This window comes from Tachypleus tridentatus, chromosome 9, assembly GCF_004210375.1.
Source record: "Tachypleus tridentatus isolate NWPU-2018 chromosome 9, ASM421037v1, whole genome shotgun sequence".
NCBI classification, from domain to species: domain Eukaryota; kingdom Metazoa; phylum Arthropoda; class Merostomata; order Xiphosura; family Limulidae; genus Tachypleus; species Tachypleus tridentatus.
In genome coordinates this window covers 142,941,358-142,964,747 of record NC_134833.1, presented here as the reverse complement: position 1 = coordinate 142,964,747, position 23,390 = coordinate 142,941,358, and the positions used below count along the sequence as shown (strand labels likewise).

Here is a 23,390-nt window from a genome sequence, read left to right as displayed (position 1 = left end):
AGTGACGAGATGATGAAGTTACTATTTGTACAAAACATCCACAGAAAATAAACCAGAAGTGGGAATAAGTTTTACATTTCAGCCCCTTGTTTGGACAACTAAAAATACGAATCAGTTTTTCTTTACATATACTGTATGTGTTAGCATAGAATATGGTTAATGGAAGATTTACGATCTTATATAAAACAACAAATACATTCAGATACGAGGGTTTTCCGAAAAGTTCGTGGCTTGATCTAGAAAAAAAATAGAATGTGTGATTTTTCTTTCTGATGAATGTTAAGTTGGAACATTTTTATGAGTAAACAACACATGACTTAACCAGCTTGTTTTGTGTATTGTTGATGTTTGAAGTGAATAAGTGAGCAGTGCTAAACGACATGGGGGAGATCGAACATTGTTACTTAATAAAACATTTTGCTTAAAAGGAAACGACACAGCAAGGAATTCATCAGTACATGGAAGCAACATTAGAAGAGAGTGCTCTGGTATATCCAACAGTTAAAAAGTAGTGATGCTGAGTTTTAAGCACGTTAGACAATCATTAACTATCATTAAGAAATTAACAGAAGTGGAAATCGATAGATGTACTGCATTATGAGTGACAGTTTGCAAACGAGTTAGGCTAGTACAAGATGGATTCCAAAAATGTTGTCACCTGAACAGAACCGGATCCGAGTTGTGGAAAGCCAACGCCTACTCCCAAATATTTCAATGGATTCGTAATTATGGATGAAACGTGAACCCGCCACTTCGACCCAGAGACAAAAATATAAAATATACTATTGAAAGATCGAAATTCATCTACCCAAAAGAAGTCCAAGTCACAACTTATCTTACTGCTGGAAGGTCGTGACATCAATTTTTTTGGGGGTGCCAAGGGCGTTTTCCTAGTTGATTATTTGGAAGAGGGTGAGATTACTAAATATCTTAATCAATAACAGGTATCAAGAATCTAAAGAAAAGAGGACTGCTCAAAAAAGGTGTGATGTCCCATCAAGACAATGTTTACTTTCACCAAGATAATGTTCTCTTCCATCATGACAATGCTCCAACTGACGTTTTTTCTTCCTTAACCTTAAAATCTTTGTTAATGGTCAAAGATTCTCAGAGTGATGATGCTCTTGCACATATTGCTCACTCATGAATTGAGGATCAAGAAGAAGAGTCCTTTCAGAAGAGCATAGATGTCTTTCTTAGAGCACTAGTAGGGCAAGTATAGAGACCCAGGACGAGATTATGTTGAAAAATAAATAATAATTGAGCCAGATCCTCTTTTCTATGCATGTCGGGCCACAAACTTTTCAGAGACCCCTCATATTGCTGTCTAAACTGGAGTGTCTAATCTGATTTGCACATGTTTGTGATTCAGTATTTCAATCTTGGGAGACATAATAGTATTCACAATACTTGTACTACTAGGCCTGCTATAACTGTCAATGCTTTTATAGGCTTGATTCTGGTGTGACATCCTGTTTTCATGCTTCCATATAGTTTATCAATTCACAATTGTGAAGTATTGTACCAATTACCATATATTACTTCTCACAACGTAGCCATGTTTTTGGTCACTTTTTAATTTTTTAGGGTTTTAAATAAGCCCATAAAGCTAAAGAAGGATGTCCACATTGGGACCATGGTTGTGAGTGTTTCTTTGACCTATTTGCTGACAAAATGTTTCATTACATTTATTCTATTCTTTGGATTATTGTCTTGTTGGAAGATGAATCCTCGTCGACAGAGGGAATATGTACTGACAGCAGTCAGGATGTCATCTGTGTATCTTAATCATCGATACTGTTGGTTGAGATTCAACCTCAAAGATGTACTTTCATCTTGATTCACTATACTCATTATAAATTGATTATGATATAGTTTTCACCAATTCTATCGAAGAAACTGCAGGTAGCTGTTGCAAAATAATTTGAATTTGATTTATCTGTAAAGAAAATTAATACCCAGCTCTGACCATTGTACTGCTTGTGGTTTGATGTTTGTTTGCAACTCAGCAGCAGTTTTCGAGCAGATACAAGCCTATTGGAATCACTTGTTAATGCTTACCTTACTACTCTTGAGGTCACATCCACACCTGTATTTATAACAAAGTTGTTGGTAAAGTGTATACTTGGCTGTGATCTACCTCATAAAAACATATCTTAACGTATTGATTTCTAACCTCTACCACTTCTATTATTAATAGTGCTAGTTTTACACAATCCATTCTGTCTTACGTAAAGTTTTTACTGAATCGTGGAATCTTGCTGCAAGTATTAGCACAAAGTGTCCATGATAATCCGAACTTTGATTTCCATATGTTTGTCACGTGGTATTTTAGTCTCAGGGACCCTGATTGGAATCATGCTACTGTACAGTTGAATATAGTATGGTTACATGCATGCATGCATATATATATATGCATGGTTTGTGTTAATGTGATACATTATTATGGGCTGTAAAACAATCAATCCCTGTGTAAATTTCCAGCAGTCTGGTGCAGTTCATTTTCATACGATAAAAGTGTGAAATTCTTATTATTTGTCTTTTTATACCTTTCTAAATCACTGTTTTCTGCCTAGTTATTTTCAGGAATATACATATACTTCATTGACAGAATTTTGACTGTTGACCATTATTAAGAAGTTTAGTTATTCTTTGGCATGTGAGTTTATCTTTTGAGCCATTTCCAGATAAAAACCAAACAGGTTCATTGATCATTGACTTTCAGATATTTTTTACGACAACGATTCTTTATAAACATTAACAACATGTTTTTCTCGTTATATGTAGTTGGCAGATGAATGAAAACAGATATAAGAACTCCAACCACTTACTTCTTCCACAATGGGCCCGGAATGGCCAGGTGGGTTAAGGCGTTCGACCCGTAATCTGAGGGTCGCGAATTCGAATCTCAGTCGCACCAAACATGCTTGCCCTTTCAGCCGTGAGGGCGTTATTATGTGACGGTTAGTCCCACTATTCTTTGGTAAAAGTACTCAAGAGTTGGCGGTGGGTGATGATGACTAGTTGCCTTTTCTTTAGTCTTACACCCCTAAATTAGGGACGGCGAACGCAGATAGCCCTCGAGTAGCTTTGCGCGAAATTCAAAAACAAACAAATCTTTCACAATGTGCATTTTGAAAACGCCAACTTCTTTCTTGCATTTCATCTGGCCATTCGTCATCTTCAGGCTATTTGAAAATCACCATGTCTTCACCTACGGGTTCTAGTGGTAACTTTTATCTTTGGGTATGTATGAAATGGGGCTCGTTCAAACAGACGGGTTTTCAGAAATAAGTATTTTATTTATGCATTGATAATGCGTGCAATGACAATATATATTCGTTTGAGTTAGAATAATCGAATCCTCATAGAATTGTAGTCTAGTTGCCAAAACTTAGTTTAGGCTTCAACCTAAGAGTAGTGTCTAGCAAATAGTGTTAGATAGTGTTTTTAAAATCTGGACAAGTTGATGCCAAATCTGGATGATACATCTTTGAACGTTTCGAGATATTAAAGGTGGCTACCAAAACACATATTTAACCGTATATTTGCATCTGTTTGAAATATCACAACCCAATATGTACCTACACCTGGATATTTGAGTGGAGTGGTATCATATTTAATTTTCATTTGTTTCAGAAATGATTACAAATACATCATAACAGCAAAGTTAGCTGAAAAATCGGATGTCAAGCCCTCGTGGTTAAACATTTTAACATAAGATTAATGTTCATTTTACCATGATTAATTATATTATCAGCAGCAGGAAGCAAGGTAATTAAAGTATATCTAATTCTAATACAAATGTAGGTTTGAAAGTGAATGAAATGACAATATTTTTCTGTATTAGGGTTACATATAGGAAAAGTAGGTCTATGGCACTTAAATAAAATCTCTGAATGGTATAATTGTTAGTTGTCAAACACTTGAGGTTATACATTACGTAAGTAAATTAACATAGATAGGTCTTTATCGTTTTATTGATACTTGTATAATAAGCAGCGCCACTTTCATATTACTTAACCTAATATAAACTGTATGTTCCTATAACGTCATTAGCATTGTTCCATAGACTCATTTGTAGATTATATAGGTACATGTAATATATGGTGGTCTCGACTGTTTAGGAATTTACCAAATTTAGTATCGTTAAATGTGGCAACGTTTTTGAAAAAAATATGGTGACATTTTACAGTAGTATGTAAAAAAAAAACAACTGCGAAGAGGTCAGCCTTCAAACTGACCTTGAGTATTATTACTGTGTATTTTGAGCATTATTTATTTTCATAAAGTTACAGCTGCAAAAAGTCAGTCTTCAAACTGACCTTTGAAAATCATCAGAGTGTATTTTGACCATTCTTACTTGCACAATATTATTGTTATTAATAGGTCAACTCACAATCAGACCTGCAAATATAATCAAGCACGTTGTATTTTACTCTGGATTAGTCACCTTTCATAAGATTTAACTGATTTGAATGTCATATGACGAAATGTATTTTGCTATTTGGACACTTTGCATAACGTTCGAACAATTAAACATACAAAACGTTTTCAATATTAAACCTACAGGCTATTGCTAGATAACCTCAAAATGTTTATGAAACGATGTTCACTTAGCTTGCATACATGCATCTCATTGGTAAAGGAGATTGGAAATGAGAGATGACAGTGCTCAGTGATCATTCACAAGGAGGAAATGGAACAGCCATTGCTTTTGACAACAATCAAAGGAAAACAAGTTTCCACAAAGCTGTAAATACGCATTCACTCTTTCTAATTAATGGAGCATTCTGATGGAATGATAAACGAATAAGCCTTGATGACTTGAATGTTAACCAAATGGTTTGTGATTGGCAAACAGCCATGGACGTCCGCAGGAGGAATCGAGGGGCACTTGCTCCCCATGTAGAATGAGAAATATAATTCCTTCTTTATTCATTCAGTATATGTATGTGAATTTTTATTAACTTCAGAATTTCACACAAGTTTGGTCCTCCTGGAAAACATTTTGCAGGCGCCCATGCAAGCAGCACATGTCGGAATATGATGCAGGCTTCCCCTTATTTTCTATGGACTCTTGAAAACCAAAATAATGACAACGACAACAGGGCCAGAAAGAGCGTCAAGGTTGTTTTTGGAAAACTTGTAACACCGAGTCCATATACACCAGAATAATGAGCTTTGTAGGTTCATATAAAATTGAACCTGAACAATATTTTAAGTATGTGCCTGACCTGTTTCAACATTAATGTCTGATGACAATGTGCAAATGAGAATCGCTAAAAAAATCCATCCTTAACAAAAATTACTGACTAAGTAGTCAACTCTCTATATTCCTTTACTGAACAATGTTGGTGTAGACGGGCGCGCCCTCATGTAACCAGTACATTGGCCAGCCACTAGCACAGTGAAAGACTGTGTTGGTAGTTTCTATATTAGCTACCTTTTGGCAAAGTGAAAGGTTGAGTTGGTGGTTTTTACACTGGCCATACACTGGCGCAGTACAAGACTACATCGATGGTATAACTGCATGTGTTTTAGCAACATTGCCATAGTTTGGCACGTGTATTTTTTTCTGACTAATTATGATTTTAGCATTACAATTGTTGCGAGATAATGTCGAATAGGTTAACAAGTTTTGATATCACGTATTAAAGTCCAGTTCTTCAATCTCATGTCAACAAATCGTTGTCATTGTTGTTAACAACGAGATACATATTATTAACATAATTTGCCAACACCGTACAGAACTACAAAGAAGAACCACTGCCTACAGTCATAGGATGATCGTGACAACAACAAACGGTACTCCAGAGAAAGTCCATCTAGAATTTATCATTGCCAGAGACGACTTGCGACCTACTTATGAAGAAGTAGATGATGTAAAGATAAGATAGGTCGTGGAGGAGGTGGCCATGCAGGATGTAATAGTTATAGATGTATTTGTGTTGGTGCAACATCACTACTAGACCAACATTTCCGCTTGCGCTGCTCATGGACCAGTCCATGCATAACACACAGTCACTGACATTGGGCTAACTGTATGTAAACACCCACAGATTGCAAAGTATTTTTTGGTTGTTCCTTGGACATTTAGGAGTATCATTCAACTATTCAACTTCATACACGTGGGGAACAGGAAGAGTAACTGTTGTCAAAACACTGTTAGTGAGCTACAAACTTGATATTGGAGATACTAATACTAAATACTAATACTAAATGAGTTTATACCAACATGCCTGGGGTACGCTATGACACCTGGCTAAGGAAAACGTCCAGAAGAGTAATGAAGACCAGTACAAAGTCTTTCCACCTACATCAGAAGCCTTTATTGAAAAATGCTAAGAGAGGTTATCTTCAGACATGTATGTGGATGTTGGCTACAAAGAAAATCCCCATGTTCTCGATCTAACTGAGTTTTGATGTGAGCTTGACACATTGCCAAATATTTTTGCCCCTATTACCAGTTGAAAATCCAATAGTTCCACCTGATATATCTCAGATGTGAGTGTACCAGTGAATGAAGTGTTCAACAGCCAGGTGTATCTGTGCAGCAAATCAGTTGTGTTTTGGAACTGCAGTAAAAGAAACATCAGTTACAGTAATAACTGGATTAAAACAATAAGAGTATCATATTGATGAAAGTGTCGAAGAGCTCGAGAATCACGAAACTACAGAGTGATATATACATATATTTGGTTTAGTTAGTGGTAAGGATATACGGATAAGTGTATTTCATGAACTTTCTAGATATGTGAACTTTACATTGCAAAATGTCGCAATATGTGTTGGCTAGATTGATAAAATCGCTTGGAAACAGGGAACATATTAGAAGCTATATGATCACATATACGGTAAAGTTTGATTTACTTACAAGATAAATGTATGAAGAAGCTGACACTGCCGTTGAAGAAAATGGTTAAATGAATATTTCACATCATAATTGTGAAGCAAAATATAGATGGAATTGGTCTATCTAAACACATATATGTTTGTGGTATGTTTACAACGTATTTACATATTGCTAACCCTGAAAAATGTTCATTATGAGATATGGTAGCCGTATAATAGCCATTTACCGCCATTATGACCATCATATTAGACAAAGAATTGGTTCAGGAACAATTAAAAATGCAAAGGTATAATTAGAGAAATTAAAAACCTGGGTGTCGATACATATTTTGTTGCAATATTGCGGGTATAATCTGAGAAATGGGCAAATGGATGTTTTGGCAGCCATGTTTGCCTCAATCTTGAGTATTTCGAAACGCTCGGGTATGTCAAAATGATATCACTCAGACGCGGACCAAGCAGATCTAAATTATAGCAAATAAATCATATAACGTTTGCTAGACGCTAATCCCAAGTCCGGCCTTACTGCCACTGAACTATTGGTATATCTTTAAATACAAGGACAAAAAGCACAGTCAGATTCTTCAGATGTTAAAACTATATTACAACTTCAAACTTCATTTGATACAGTCTCAAATTTCATAAGACATAGATTCAACTTTAATTCGACGTAGCTTCACATTTCATTTGACGTATCCTCAAACTTAATGCGACATAACTTCAAATTTCATTTGATATAGCCTAAAACTTCATCCAATACAGATTTAAACTTCAACCAACATTTGACAAAGCTTCAAGTTCTATTTTGCATATATTTAAATTTCATTCGATATAGCTTTAAATTTAATCACCCAATAAATTGCACCCGTCGTATTTTTTAAAATATTCACTAGTTCATAAACAATATACAAGGACAGTGATGACTGCGATGCTACTGGTGTCGTTGAAGATTGGTATTGATTTGTTTTGGTTTGTTTTCGCGCAAAGCTACTCGAGGGCTATCTGCACTAGCCGTCCCTAATTTAGCAGTGTAAGACTAGAGGGAAGGCAGCGCTAGTCATCACCACCCACCGCCAACTCTTGGGCTAGTCTTTTACCAACGAATAGTGGGATTGACCGTACATTATAACACCCCCACGGCTGAAAGGGCGAGCATGTTTGGTGCGACGGGGATTCGAACCCGCGATCCTCGGATTACGATTCGATTGTCTTAACCACCTGGTCACGCCGGGCCACCACTAGTAGAATGAGATTATTGATTAAGTGGATAAATATTCATAAATAAATCATGTAGCAATGTCATGTACATCTTTAAAGGTTTCTGGCGTTGTTAGTGCCGAAGATAAAATAAAACTGTAAATGTATGAACAAATTGCATACCAGTTGGACCCGGCATGGCCAGGTGGGTTAAGGCATTTGACTCGTAATCTGAGGGTCGCGGGTTCGAATCCCCGTCGCACCAAACATGCTCGCTCTTTCAGCCGTGGGGGCGTTATAATGTGACGGTCAATCTCACTATTCGTTGGTAAAATAGTAGCCTAAGAGTTGGTGGTGGGTGGTGATGACTAGCTGCCTTCCCTTTAGTCTTACACTGCTAAATTAGGGACGGCTAGCGCAGATAGCTCTCGTGTAGCTTTGTGCGAAATTAAAAAACAAACAAACCACACCAGTTGTTTGTTATAGCTCTAATATTTAAATACAAAGTTTTTGGGTGATATTTCTTACCCAATCATTTCATTTGCTTCAGATGTTCTTACAAAAATTATATCTCAATATTTTCGTTTTTATTAATTTCTTCACTGAACATAGGGCGTAACCTTCTAATAGTATCTAAGGTTAGAATGAAATGACAAACTAAAAAATAAAACATCGAACTAGCTCGACTGCTGTACTAGAAATTGCCAGTTGAACAGAAAATTATCCCACATGTGAAAATATGTTTCATATAAGTCTAGATTATTTGTTTGTCGGTGAACCAAACCACTCGCTAGAAAAGGCCTAGTATACATTTCATGGACTTTTATTCTCTTGATTATGTTAAATTAGTGAAAATTCGTGCTGTATTTACTTAAATTTCAAAGCTAATAGTTAAACTTTATGATTATTTTAACTCGTAGATTTTAAGGTTATTAACTCTGGACGCAAGTGTATTTTAACACACATTTTTTTCAAGCTAATAACTCTAAACCACAAGGGTATCTAAGAGGTAAGAACAAACATCGTAAGGAAGGTTATTTGGAGTATTTTTCCTTTCTCTGACTTTCTTCCGACTTAAAAGTTTTGTTTTTTATTTCATTGGAAACGTAGAAACAAATGGACGGATATCTCGTCCATCGGGTTGGAGTGCCTTAGCCAATGAATGAGCTCATACTGACGAGTAACCATGTTCGGTGCTTTCCCCAATGACCCGTTTTTAACCTGAGATTCCACAGGGAAATTATTCCTCCCCGCCGAGGGCTATAATCCGATTGTCTACTGTATACAATCTCTGAAACTCTTGTCTCGCGCTGGCGCCTAAAGTCTGCTCAGAGTGAACTCAAATCAAAGTTATATGAGCACGTGCTACTGGGTGCTACATTATGTGATGGTTTAAACGGACACGCGCGCATCCACACACACATACGCGCGCGAGCACACAGTGACGTTTCTAATGCTTAGATTAAAAAGTTGGAGAGACACTGGGTGTAATAAATAAATAAATAATTATCTCATCAGTAGGAATTTCCGATTAATCTTCATATAGTTGAAGAAGGATCTTCTTACTGGCATAGAATGTCGTTAGATTTATTATATATACTTTTACACTTAAAATTATACAATTACAAATAACCATGATGCCTTCCAGGCATTGAATTCTGCCCAAAATCTAAGTAACTCTATTACTGTAGGTTGTGTTTAAAAGCACATTTAGACGTTTACTAAACAAATGTATAAGTTAAAGAATGCTATAATTTCTACTATTTGTTTGCAGGACCTTAATTTCTTCGATCCGATGTCACTGAATATATATTGTTCAAAAGTATATGATTTGTGTTTCATCTTGTTTATAAACATCAGATTCATACCGGGTGTGACTTACTTTCTGGCATGCTGGATTGTGAATTCGATGGTCTGTGATTTACATCTCGTTGCTACAAAAAACCGATCCGCGAGTTGTGTTATAAGAGTGTCGGTTAAATCTGACTATTGATATCGGGAAAACGTGTTTGAAAGATCTGCATTGTTTCTAATTGATTTTTCGTGTTGAAGTCAATTTTAACAAACAAGCTCTAGGATGGATGTAGGTGACATGGTGAAGTGGTTTTCGTTATGGAAATTCTCCTATCTAGAGTTCGAGTTAACGATATCTAGGAATTCTAAACAGGGTAAATTCCGTAAAAGAACAATCTAGTATGACAATTACATGATCCGTGACAGAAAGCTATGGGTGAGATTTCTTTTAAAAATGTCTTAACAAAAATAAAACGGTTTGTTTGTTTTGTTTGTTTTTTGAATTTCGCATAAAGCTACTCGAGGGCTATCTGTGCTAGCCGTCCCTAATTTAGCAGTGTAAGACTAGAGGGAAGGCAGCTAGTCATCACCACCCACCGCCAACTCTTGGGCTAGTCTTTTACCAACGAATAGTGGGATTGACCGTCACATTATAACGCCCCCACGGCTGAAAAGGCGAGCATGTTTGGCACGAAGGAGATGCGAACCCGCGACCCTCAGATTACGAGTCGCACGCCTTAACACGCTTGGCCATGCCAGGCCTAAATAAAACGGACTACGTCAATATAACAAAGTAATCAAACACCAAACCATTAGGCTCTGAGTAAACAAAGCCACCCTATACATAGTAATAAAATTTTTCTAATGGATCATAGCAAAATCGGCAAATGCGTAGAGTTAAAACAAGAGGAAATCCTCAATAGCCACGGCTGTAATTAAATCTCAAATCGATTAAGAGATCTAGCTATTAACTAAAAGATTGTACTTGAAAAAAAAACTGTTTTCTATGAACCCTTATGCCGCGGCTAAAAAAATCACACTATAGATCATAATAAGATTAAGCATTTGTAGAGTTGGATAAAACGAAACCATCTTATCGATCACGAAAATATCTCCAAGTTTGTAGGTGTGCAGGAAATGATATCACTCCATATATAACACAAATTCGTCAAATCTGTAGAGTTGGCGATACAAAATTCCTCTTACAGAGCACAATAAAACCACAAAATTTGCATAGTTTTACAACACAATCACTCTATAGATTGTGACAAAATCACCAAATCATCAGAGCCAGAGAAAAACATTATCATATAGTCTGTTATGAAATTATCAGCACTTGGTTTGAGTCCTACGGTACAACGGTGATAAGTCTGGGTACTTACAATGTTAAAATTCGGGGTTCAGTTCTCCGCAGTGGTCACACCATATAGCCCAGTATGAAGAAACAATGTCTAGATGTGAAGTAACAACTTTAGTCTCTGATATAGACGTAGAGTTTTGTAATAAAAACAATTATGTATTCTGTCACAAAATAGTTAAATATGTACGAGTCTGAGAAAAATACCCTGCCACTCGTGACAGAGTCACTTAATGTTATAGACACGGAGGGAAGGTATTGGGGAATAACTTGAAGTCATCCCTGACAAAAAGATCAAAGTGGATTAAATAAATAAAACACAGTGTAGTCGTAAACAAAAATTATCAAAATTGTAGCTAGTTCTAAACAAAACAAACTACCCTCTAATATGTAAGAGGGTGGCCTCATTGGTGGACTTTGAAAAACGAAACAGTTAGTTTGTTTAGAATTTCGCGCAAAGCTACCCGTGAACTATATGCACTGGTCGTTTCTACTTTATTTTATATGCCCTGGCGCCATTCACTGCGCATATCACAAGGTTTAAGTGGCTTATATTACAATTTTTATGAACTACTTTTGATTTATATTATACCAGTAGGTATAGCGTAAATTAGTAGCCAATAATTCATAGTTTAATAGTATATAAATTTTAAGTTCCTAAATTTATAAGAGAATATTTTAAAAAATCCGAAATTTCCCTTAGACACCTGGTGTGAGAAAGATGACAGATTTTTTATAGGTAGCTCATCTTCTGTATTTTACTCATAACCCCTCCAATACGTAAGAAATTTAACGTAGGTTACTCATCATAAGTCCTCACTGCTCAATCAAACCACTATTTTTATGGATTTCAATTTTGATTGGTTACAGAGCCATCAAATAAAAAATCAGACTCCTCTTGCCACATCTACTTGTCACATCCTTCATGATTTGTTAATTATAGAGTATTTACAATAAAAAGAAAGCCACATTTCTGTTTATTAAATTATGTATTATATTACGTTGTATTCTGAACACAGAATTGTTCATTTCTCTTTTTGTACAAGCTATATTTCTCACACGAAAGGTAATAACTAGCTTGCATGAATTTATAACAGTTCTTTATGTGTAGATAGAAAGTTGAAAAAATTGTGATAGTTGGAGGAAATTGTTCGCTTTTTGCATGTTATTATTCTGTGTTCTCCGATGCTTTTTTAATTAAATTAAAATGTTTGTGCATTAGTACCATTAATATGGAAAAAGGTAGGGTTAAGTGTCATCAACAGTCGACAGCAAAAAATAGAAAAGAAAAGAAGACGTTGTAAGTTCTTTATTTCTTAAAGTAACTGAAATGTAAGACTAGGGATCTCTTTAGGTTAGTTAAGATTAGATTAGGTAAAATAAACAATACCATCGGTGTACTCAGCGGATAACCCAATGTGGCTTTGCTACAAGAAAAAACACAAACACACAAACAAAATAAACAATAATAATTGTGTAATAAAAATGTTTCACGAGTAATGCACGAGAGCAGCTCGTGGGTAATGTAATTCGACAGCGTAACGTGAGCTGCATGTTCCCAAATTGACTTACAATTTATAACGGTGCGAGTAGTAGTTAGACATAGTTCAAAGGGCAATTAAACATCAAATTTAATTATAAATAGATGTACGCTGTTACGAGGTAACAAGGTCGGTCAAATTGACCAACCTTATATAGAAATAGGGTAGGTAAAATAACAGATAAAAATGTAAAGTGTTAGTGAATACAAACATTTGAAATATATTTAGGAGGTTATAGAGATTATACAGATGGAATTTGAGATTTTGGAGTTGCGCGTCTGTGTGTGTGTTTTCTTATAGCAAAACCACATCAGGCTATCTGCTGAGCCTACAGAGAGGAATCTAACCCCTGATTTTAGCGTTGTAAATCTGTAGACCTACCGCTGTACTAGCGGGGGCTTTTGGAGTTGAAGAAAATTTTTTTAATATTAACGTGAAAATCACATGGAATTGCTCGATATATATATTCAAGGACAATTTTTAATTTATTAAAATACTTCACTAAAATATATTTTTTTGTATGTGAAAGCCCTATGATTTTTAATGAAATACTGACATACTTTTTGAAGATATACACACTGTATTAAAAGTGAATACTATCAAAATCGATCGATTCCGTACTGAGAGAGGGAAAAGTAGCTAGTTACCATCACCCATCGCCAATTCTTGGGCTACTCTTTTACCAGCGAATGCTAAGATTGACTGTAACATTATAACATCCTCATGGATGAAAGGGTAAGCAAATTTGGTGGGATTACAAATCAAACGCTTTAATCACTTGGTCTTGCCACGCTCATAATATTTATGCCGTTTTTCTTACTAAGCTTGTTACTTAAATACTTTATACGCGCGTTAATACATTATATCTGTTCTATAACTTCATACACTTATTCCTCATTGTGACTACAAATAATATCCTTAAGGAACTGGAACGGAAGTTCACTTTGTCATACTTCTGCGCATGGGCTAAAAGAATAGATTATAAACTCCTAGGATTTAAATACGGCCGTTCCTAATTTTAAAGTATATTGATCCTGGAAAAGCCGCCCTACGAGTAATATTCGCTGTTACAAGGATTTTGTTCAGCTCTTCTGACCCGAATAAGGGGGTTAACTGCCACTTCTATGACGTGCCCGAAGCTGAAAGTACCGATCGTATTCAGCGACATAACAACTCGGGCCTTCGACTCATAGCCCGACACACTACACCCTGCCCTGTTTTTCTACAGTGATTTAAAGCTGTTAAACCAAATTTCAATAAATAAACATTTTTCAGCTTTTGTTACAGAGAAAAGGCTGTGCAAAATACAAACAAAGAAAATCCGCTAAACATAGTAGTTTTACCGTTATGTGCGCGATACTTTCTTGTCCATGATCCTAAAACTCCAATTATACCAATATTTTATTGATCTTTCGAAATAGCAGTACACAAGTGATATTAATTACAGAATAAAATGAAGTTTAGATCTATACACGTATAGGGAACGTCATGCTCAGTGATATTAAAAAAAATTAAATTCAGCTGACCAGCAAACAGCGCTAATCGAACCTGACAACCAGTTATATCTCCAGAAACAATTAGAATTTATTATGTTTCCGCAATTTCTCCACGCTTTCTCTAATGGATTCATTATAAAATGTAGCGGGATTGCTTGCGTTTAATATAATGTCACATTAAGGGGTGATTTGTGAAGTAATGAAAATAAAATATAAGCATTTTACGACTTGATATCTGAGAGTAAATATAGTTATTCACGATTTATCGCGGCTAGATATTCTACCAATTACATTCACTGTTTTAAACATACTTTTGAGAAGGTGCACTTCTACTGTTGAAGGGGATCTGTTTTAATTTAGGTTAGAATATTAGAATAAACTATAATCGAGTCTTTCCACAAACCAGAAGACAGCGAATAAAATAACAGTCACATGTTACTTATTTGTGACTGGAAAACAACACGGAGTAAACTTTTATAGAAAATTGTTTTCAATCCATGAAACAATAAGACCTAGTTTTATTAGAGAATTAAACAGATTAAACGGTAGGTAATTTTAGTTAATTGTAGAGACTTAATGCCTGAAACGTACGCCTAGAAGAAATGTCGGTCTCTGATGAAAGAAGTCTAAGCACAGAGATCGAAACGCTGTGGAATCTTATTTTCCAGGCAGCTAAAAAAAAAAGGCATACGTGGGATCGAGCCGAAAAGTAAATAAAAAAATAAATATTAGGCCTCAGCCTAGCATCGTAGGTTCTGAATTAACTTGATATAATACAAAGTCCACAAACCTGATAACAGGCCCAAGGAGAATAAGATGGAAGAATAAACGAACTGCCCAGTCTACTTTGGACATCTTAGGCCGATGGACACTTGGTGAGTGGGTCTTACTCTCCTCTTGGTCGTGCATATACCAGCGGAGACTGAAGGCGTTGACAGTAAGGGAAGGGATAGCGGTGACTGCTAAGGTCAGTCCGAACCACCAGCTGTTACCTTCTAGATGTAAGAAGTAGCAAACAGCGATGTCAGTGCCGATGTCTATGGTGTAAGAGAAGATAGCAACAAGAGTGAAGAAAGCGCTAGCGAGAGTAAAGTCGCCTGCGTGGTCCATCTGTCCAGCGAAGATGAACTCCGTTTGTTGCAGAGGGTAACCATGACAAGGATAGTGGTGCTCCTGTAAGATGGTCTCGATATGACCTCCTTCAGAGACACGGGATGGTCCTCTTCCCTCTTGTACCATCCCTGCTTGATATCCTTGACCTCGGGGGTAGTGGAGCTTTCGGCTGTAAGGAAGATGGGCATTATGGACATCGTCCCAATGGGCCGGGCTTTGCATCTCCAGTTCATTCACCGCCACCATTGGATGTCTGTCCACTAGAGACAAAAAATAAATTGAGATGTCATTTATTAGGACAGATATTTTTTTATCAAACTGAGTCAGAACATCATCACCGAGTTAAGTAACCACTCTTAACAATATTTATGGTGCTGTAACTAGCTTATTCTTTCATTAATTAACTCTAAGAGTTTGTGATGGGGGCATACGGGCCGTATCAGATTCTTGAACACAGTTCACTAAACTAATTAGGCACCAAATTGCTTGTAACTCTATGAATATATTGGTTACGGATAGCTAATATCAAATGAGTCACACAAAAACCTAAACAAAAACACCTATATCGTAATGACTTACATCAATAGGTATAACGGTTTCCTGTATATTTTACAGAGAAGTCGAATCGTCCTATTCTTTCTGTTAAAACAAGTAGAAACAACAACACGCAATATGTGGACTCCTAGCGGTAGTAAACGGTTTTAAACAAGGGATTAGAAATCAGTTCGTTGTTTTATACATTTAGAATATCGACAATTCACTGTTAAGTAAACAGTTAAAGTAAATTTTTATATTGTCACATGAAAATTAAAATATCAACCCCAAACCCGCAATATTGTAATTGATTAAAATTACTCACTCATATCTCATTATACAAACGTTTAGAATACAAGTTCGCGTTCAGTGAAAAATATTTACCCTTTACTGGCATAATAAAACATTACTCCTCGTTCTTTGTTATGTAAACAGATAAAATATACGGTTTTGTTTTCATAACAGAGTTTTACTCTTAGTTTCAATTTATATATATAGAACATTTTTTCCCTCTTTACTGTCTGAATAGTTAAAAATAATTTATTGTTTCTTCTCATACTGAAATGGCGCTTCTTGTTTTTGAAGCATTAAAATTGTTTTCTTTTATTTGTTTTTTTCAAACGCTACATAAAGGGCTGGTTATCTGTGCTGTGTCAACTTTAGGTAATAAAATTTCACTCCTGTGTTATTTTCGCATAAATAGTTGAGAAATGTTTCTCTATATAATAGTATATTCGACCTGACTCCAGGAAACAAAGTTCTGTTATTTGATATTGTTTCTTTCTGCGGTTTCGTTTTTCATTCTGTATCTAAGTTTAAACTTTGTTGAAGACGATTGATGTACCTCCTTTTATATGGAGACTAAACTTGTACCATTTGTTACTTTTAACCTTTTATGGTGACTAGTCTTGTGTCATTTGTTGCTTTTGAATTTTATGTGGAGACTAGACTTGTACCATTTGTTACTTTTAACCTTTATGGTGACTAGTCTTGTGTGATTTGTTGCTTTTGAATTTTATGTGGAAACTAGACTTGTACCATTTGTTACTTTTAACCTTTTATGGTGACTAGTCTTGTGTCATTTGTTGCTTTTGAATTTTATGTGGAAACTAGACTTGTACCATTTGTTACTTCTGACCTTTACATTGTGACTAGACTTGTACCACTTGCTACTTTTGACATTTTTATGTATGTGTGTGAGTGTTCATATATATATGTACATATATCAGTTTAAAACATTATTGAAAATATTTATAATAATTAGTACCACCCATTGTTACATCCTTGTAGGACAACTGGTAGGAGTGGAAGAGTTCCAAAGGACCATGAGGTACACAGAATGTTCTGGATAAAAAATAAATCTACCAAAAAACAGCTCTTGCTATATACGTCCGTCATAAGACACTGAATTTGTTTTAATTATATGGAGCGTAATAGAAGGAAAACTACTTGTATACTAAATCTTCTATTACTTCAGTTGCTACACTGAGGGATGTAGAGTAACAGATTTTAAATTGTACTTCTATTTGCAGAATAATACACTGTGGGTTAGAGAGTAATCTATCTCCGTAGTGTAATAACTAACTTGTTTCTACTTGTTATTATTGTGACAAGTTTCCACAGGTTTCTATTTCATCAACTTGTTCTACTTGTTATTATTGTGACAAGTTAAAACACAGGTTTCTACTTTATCAACTTGTTCTACTTGTTACTATCGTGACAAGTTTCCACAGGTTTCTACTTTATCAATTTGTTCTACTTGTTACTATTGTGACAAGTTTCCACAGGTTTCTATTTCATCAACTTGTTTCTACTTGTTATTATTGTGACAAATTAAAACACAGGTTTCTACTTGATCAACTTGTTCTACTTGTTATTATTGTGACAAGTTTCCACATGTTTCTACTTTATCAACTTGTTCTACTTGTTACTATTGTGACAAGTTTCCACAGGTTTCTATTTCATCAACTTGTTTCTACTTGTTATTATTGTGACAAGTTAAAACACAGGTTTCTACTTGATCAACTTGTTCTACTTGTTACTATCGTGACAAGTTTCCACAGGTTTCTACTTTATCAACTTGTTCTACTTGTTACTATCGTGACAAGTTTCCACAGGTTTCTACTTTATCAACTTGTTCTACTTGTTACTATTGTGACAAGTTTCCACAGGTTTGTACTTTATCAACTTGTTCTACTTGTTACTATTGTGACAAGTTTCCACATGTTTCTATTTCATCAACTTGTTTCTACTTGTTATTATTGTGACAAGTTAAAACACAGGTTTCTACTTGATCAACTTGTTCTACTTGTTATTATTGTGACAAGTTAAAACACAGGTTTCTACTTTAACAACTTGTTCTACTTGTTACTATTGTGACAAGTTAAAACACAGGTTTCTACTTGATCAACTTGTTCTACTTGTTACTATTGTGACAAGTTTCCACAGGTTTCTACTTGATCAACTTGTTCTACTTGTTACTATTGTGACAAGTTAAAACACAGGTTTCTACTTGATCAACTTGTTCTACTTGTTATTATTGTGACAAGTTAAAACACAGGTTTCTACTTTAACAACTTGTTCTACTTGTTACTATTGTGACAAGTTAAAACACAGGTTTCTACTTGATCAACATGTTCTACTTGTTACTATTGTGACAAGTTAAAACACAGGTTTCTACTTGATCAACTTGTTCTACTTGTTACTATTGTGACAAGTTAAAACACAGGTTTCTACTTAATCAACTTGTTCTAATTGTTATTATTGTGAGAAGTTAAAACACAGGTTTCTACTTGATCAACTTGTTCTACTTGTTACTATTGTGACAAGTTTCCACAGGTTTCTATTTCATCAACTTGTTTCTACTTGTTATTATTGTGACAAGTTAAAACACAGGTTTCTACTTGATCAACTTGTTCTACTTGTTACTATCGTGACAAGTTTCCACAGGTTTTTACTTTATCAACTTGTTCTACTTGTTACTATTGTGACAAGTTTCCACAGGTTTGTACTTTATCAACTTGTTCTACTTGTTACTATTGTGACAAGTTTCCACAGGTTTGTACTTTATCAACTTGTTCTACTTGTTACTATTGTGACAAGTTAAAACACAGGTTTCTACTTGATCAACTTGTTCTACTTGTTACTATTGTGACAAGTTTCCACAGGTTTCTACTTGATCAACTTGTTCTACTTGTTACTATTGTGACAAGTTAAAACACAGGTTTCTACTTGATCAACTTGTTCTACTTGTTATTATTGTGACAAGTTAAAACACAGGTTTCTACTTTAACAACTTGTTCTACTTGTTACTATTGTGACAAGTTAAAACACAGGTTTCTACTTGATCAACATGTTCTACTTGTTACTATTGTGACAAGTTAAAACACAGGTTTCTACTTGATCAACTTGTTCTACTTGTTACTATTGTGACAAGTTAAAACACAGGTTTCTACTTAATCAACTTGTTCTAATTGTTATTATTGTGAGAAGTTAAAACACAGGTTTCTACTTGATCAACTTGTTCTACTTGTTACTATTGTGACAAGTTTCCACAGGTTTCTATTTCATCAACTTGTTTCTACTTGTTATTATTGTGACAAGTTAAAACACAGGTTTCTACTTGATCAACTTGTTCTACTTGTTACTATCGTGACAAGTTTCCACAGGTTTTTACTTTATCAACTTGTTCTACTTGTTACTATTGTGACAAGTTTCCACAGGTTTGTACTTTATCAACTTGTTCTACTTGTTACTATTGTGACAAGTTTCCACAGGTTTGTACTTTATCAACTTGTTCTACTTGTTACTATTGTGACAAGTTTCCACATGTTTCTATTTCATCAACTTGTTTCTACTTGTTATTATTGTGACAAGTTAAAACACAGGTTTCTACTTGATCAACTTGTTCTACTTGTTATTATTGTGACAAGTTAAAACACAGGTTTCTACTTTAACAACTTGTTCTACTTGTTACTATTGTGACAAGTTAAAACACAGGTTTCTACTTGATCAACTTGTTCTACTTGTTACTATTGTGACAAGTTTCCACAGGTTTCTACTTGATCAACTTGTTCTACTTGTTATTATTGTGACAAGTTAAAACACAGGTTTCTACTTGATCAACTTGTTCTACTTGTTACTATTGTGACAAGTTAAAACACAGGTTTCTACTTGATCAACTTGTTCTACTTGTTATTATTGTGACAAGTTAAAACACAGGTTTCTACTTTAACAACTTGTTCTACTTGTTACTATTGTGACAAGTTAAAACACAGGTTTCTACTTGATCAACTTGTTCTACTTGTTACTATTGTGACAAGTTAAAACACAGGTTTCTACTTGATCAACTTGTTCTACTTGTTACTATTGTGACAAGTTAAAACACAGGTTTCTACTTGATCAACTTGTTCTACTTGTTATTATTGTGAGAAGTTAAAACACAGGTTTCTACTTGATCAACTTGTTCTACTTGTTACTATTGTGACAAGTTTCCACAGGTTTCTATTTCATCAACTTGTTTCTACTTGTTATTATTGTGACAAGTTAAAACACAGGTTTCTACTTGATCAACTTGTTCTACTTGTTACTATCGTGACAAGTTTCCACAGGTTTTTACTTTATCAACTTGTTCTACTTGTTACTATTGTGACAAGTTTCCACAGGTTTGTACTTTATCAACTTGTTCTACTTGTTACTATTGTGACAAGTTTCCACATGTTTCTATTTCATCAACTTGTTTCTACTTGTTATTATTGTGACAAGTTAAAACACAGGTTTCTACTTGATCAACTTGTTCTACTTGTTATTATTGTGACAAGTTAAAACACAGGTTTCTACTTGATCAACTTGTTCTACTTGTTATTATTGTGACAAGTTTCCACAGGTTTCTATTTCATCAACTTGTTTCTACTTGTTATTATTGTGACAAGTTAAAACACAGGTTTCTACTTGATCAACTTATTCTACTTGTTACTATTGTGACAAGTTTCCACAGGTTTCTACTTGATCAACTTGTTCTACTTGTTATTATTGTGACAAGTTAAAACACAGGTTTCTACTTGATCAACTTGTTCTACTTGTTACTATCGTGACAAGTTTCCACAGGTTTCTACTTTATCAACTTGTTCTACTTGTTACTATCGTGACAAGTTTCCACAGGTTTCTACTTTATCAACTTGTTCTACTTGTTACTATTGTGACAAGTTTCCACAGGTTTGTACTTTATCAACTTGTTCTACTTGTTACTATTGTGACAAGTTTCCACATGTTTCTATTTCATCAACTTGTTTCTACTTGTTATTATTGTGACAAGTTAAAACACAGGTTTCTACTTGATCAACTTGTTCTACTTGTTATTATTGTGACAAGTTAAAACACAGGTTTCTACTTTAACAACTTGTTCTACTTGTTACTATTGTGACAAGTTAAAACACAGGTTTCTACTTGATCAACTTGTTCTACTTGTTACTATTGTGACAAGTTTCCACAGGTTTCTACTTGATCAACTTGTTCTACTTGTTATTATTGTGACAATTTAAAACACAGGTTTCTACTTGATCAACTTGTTCTACTTGTTACTATTGTGACAAGTTAAAACACAGGTTTCTACTTGATCAACTTGTTCTACTTGTTATTATTGTGACAAGTTAAAACACAGGTTTCTACTTGATCAACTTGTTCTACTTGTTATTATTGTGACAAGTTAAAACACAGGTTTCTACTTGATCAACTTGTTCTACTTGTTACTATTGTGACAAGTTTCCACAGGTTTCTATTTCATCAACTTGTTTCTAGTTGTTATTATTGTGACAAGTTAAAACACAGGTTTCTACTTGATCAACTTGTTCTACTTGTTACTATCGTGACAAGTTTCCACAGGTTTTTACTTTATCAACTTGTTCTACTTGTTACTATTGTGACAAGTTTCCACAGGTTTGTACTTTATCAACTTGTTCTACTTGTTACTATTGTGACAAGTTTCCACAGGTTTGTACTTTATCAACTTGTTCTACTTGTTACTATTGTGACAAGTTTCCACATGTTTCTATTTCATCAACTTGTTTCTACTTGTTATTATTGTGACAAGTTAAAACACAGGTTTCTACTTGATCAACTTGTTCTACTTGTTACTATTGTGACAAGTTTCCACAGGTTTCTATTTCATCAACTTGTTTCTACTTGTTACTATCGTGACAAGTTTCCACAGGTTTCTACTTTATCAACTTGTTCTACTTGTTACTATTGTGACAAGTTTCCACAGGTTTGTACTTTATCAACTTGTTCTACTTGTTACTATTGTGACAAGTTTCCACATGTTTCTATTTCATCAACTTGTTTCTACTTGTTATTATTGTGACAAGTTAAAACACAGGTTTCTACTTGATCAACTTGTTCTACTTGTTACTATTGTGACAAGTTTCCACAGGTTTCTATTTCATCAACTTGTTTCTACTTGTTATTATTGTGACAAGTTAAAACACAGGTTTCTACTTGATCAACTTGTTCTACTTGTTACTATTGTGACAAGTTTCCACAGGTTTCTATTTCATCAACTTGTTTCTACTTGTTATTATTGTGACAAGTTAAAACACAGGTTTCTACTTGATCAACTTGTTCTACTTGTTATTATTGTGACAAGTTTCCACAGGTTTCTATTTCATCAACTTGTTTCTACTTGTTATTATTGTGACAAGTTAAAACACAGGTTTCTACTTGATCAACTTGTTCTACTTGTTATTATTGTGACAAGTTAAAACACAGGTTTCTACTTGATCAACTTGTTCTACTTGTTATTAATGTGACAAGTTAAAACACAGGTTTCTACTTGATCAACTTGTTCTACTTGTTATTATTGTGACAAGTTAAAACACAGGTTTCTACTTGATCAACTTGTTCTACTTGTTATTATTGTGACAATTTAAAACACAGGTTTCTACTTGATCAACTTGTTCTACTTGTTATTATTGTGACAAGTTAAAACACAGGTTTCTACTTGATCAACTTGTTCTACTTGTTATTATTGTGACAAGTTTCCACAGGTTTCTACTTGATCAACTTGTTCTACTTGTTATTATTGTGACAAGTTAAAACACAGGTTTCTACTTGATCAACTTGTTCTACTTGTTATTATTGTGACAAGTTTCCACAGGTTTCTACTTGATCAACTTGTTCTACTTGTTATTATTGTGACAAGTTAAAACACAGGTTTCTACTTGATCAACTTGTTCTACTTGTTATTATTGTGACAAGTTAAAACACAGGTTTCTACTTCATCAATTTGTTCTACTTGTTACTTCGTGTTGTGTTTACTTGTTATGAAAAGATTCCAATACAGAAATATCAATCGTTTACCCGTAACTTCAAGAGATTAAACATAACTTTTATAATAAATAAAAATAGATAGAGATTTACGTTAAACATTGTGTGTGATTACATAACGATTACTTATATCTAGATCGTTCTATTTCTTTCAAATACACATCATTAATATAAATGTTCTTA

The 23,390-nt window shown here is 34.6% G+C and overlaps 1 protein-coding gene across 3 annotated transcripts in view; it reads right to left on the bottom strand.

Annotated features, from left to right (window-relative positions):
• The window catches only part of LOC143226554 (XK-related protein 4-like), a 204,651-nt gene that overhangs the window by 9,319 nt on the left and 171,942 nt on the right, over positions 1-23,390 (bottom strand). For all 3 annotated transcript variants that reach the window (XM_076457668.1, XM_076457669.1, XM_076457670.1), the window contains exon 2: positions 15,031-15,613. In XM_076457668.1, coding sequence (XP_076313783.1) covers positions 15,031-15,613 — 583 coding nt within the window. The remainder of the gene's footprint in view (positions 1-15,030; positions 15,614-23,390) is intronic.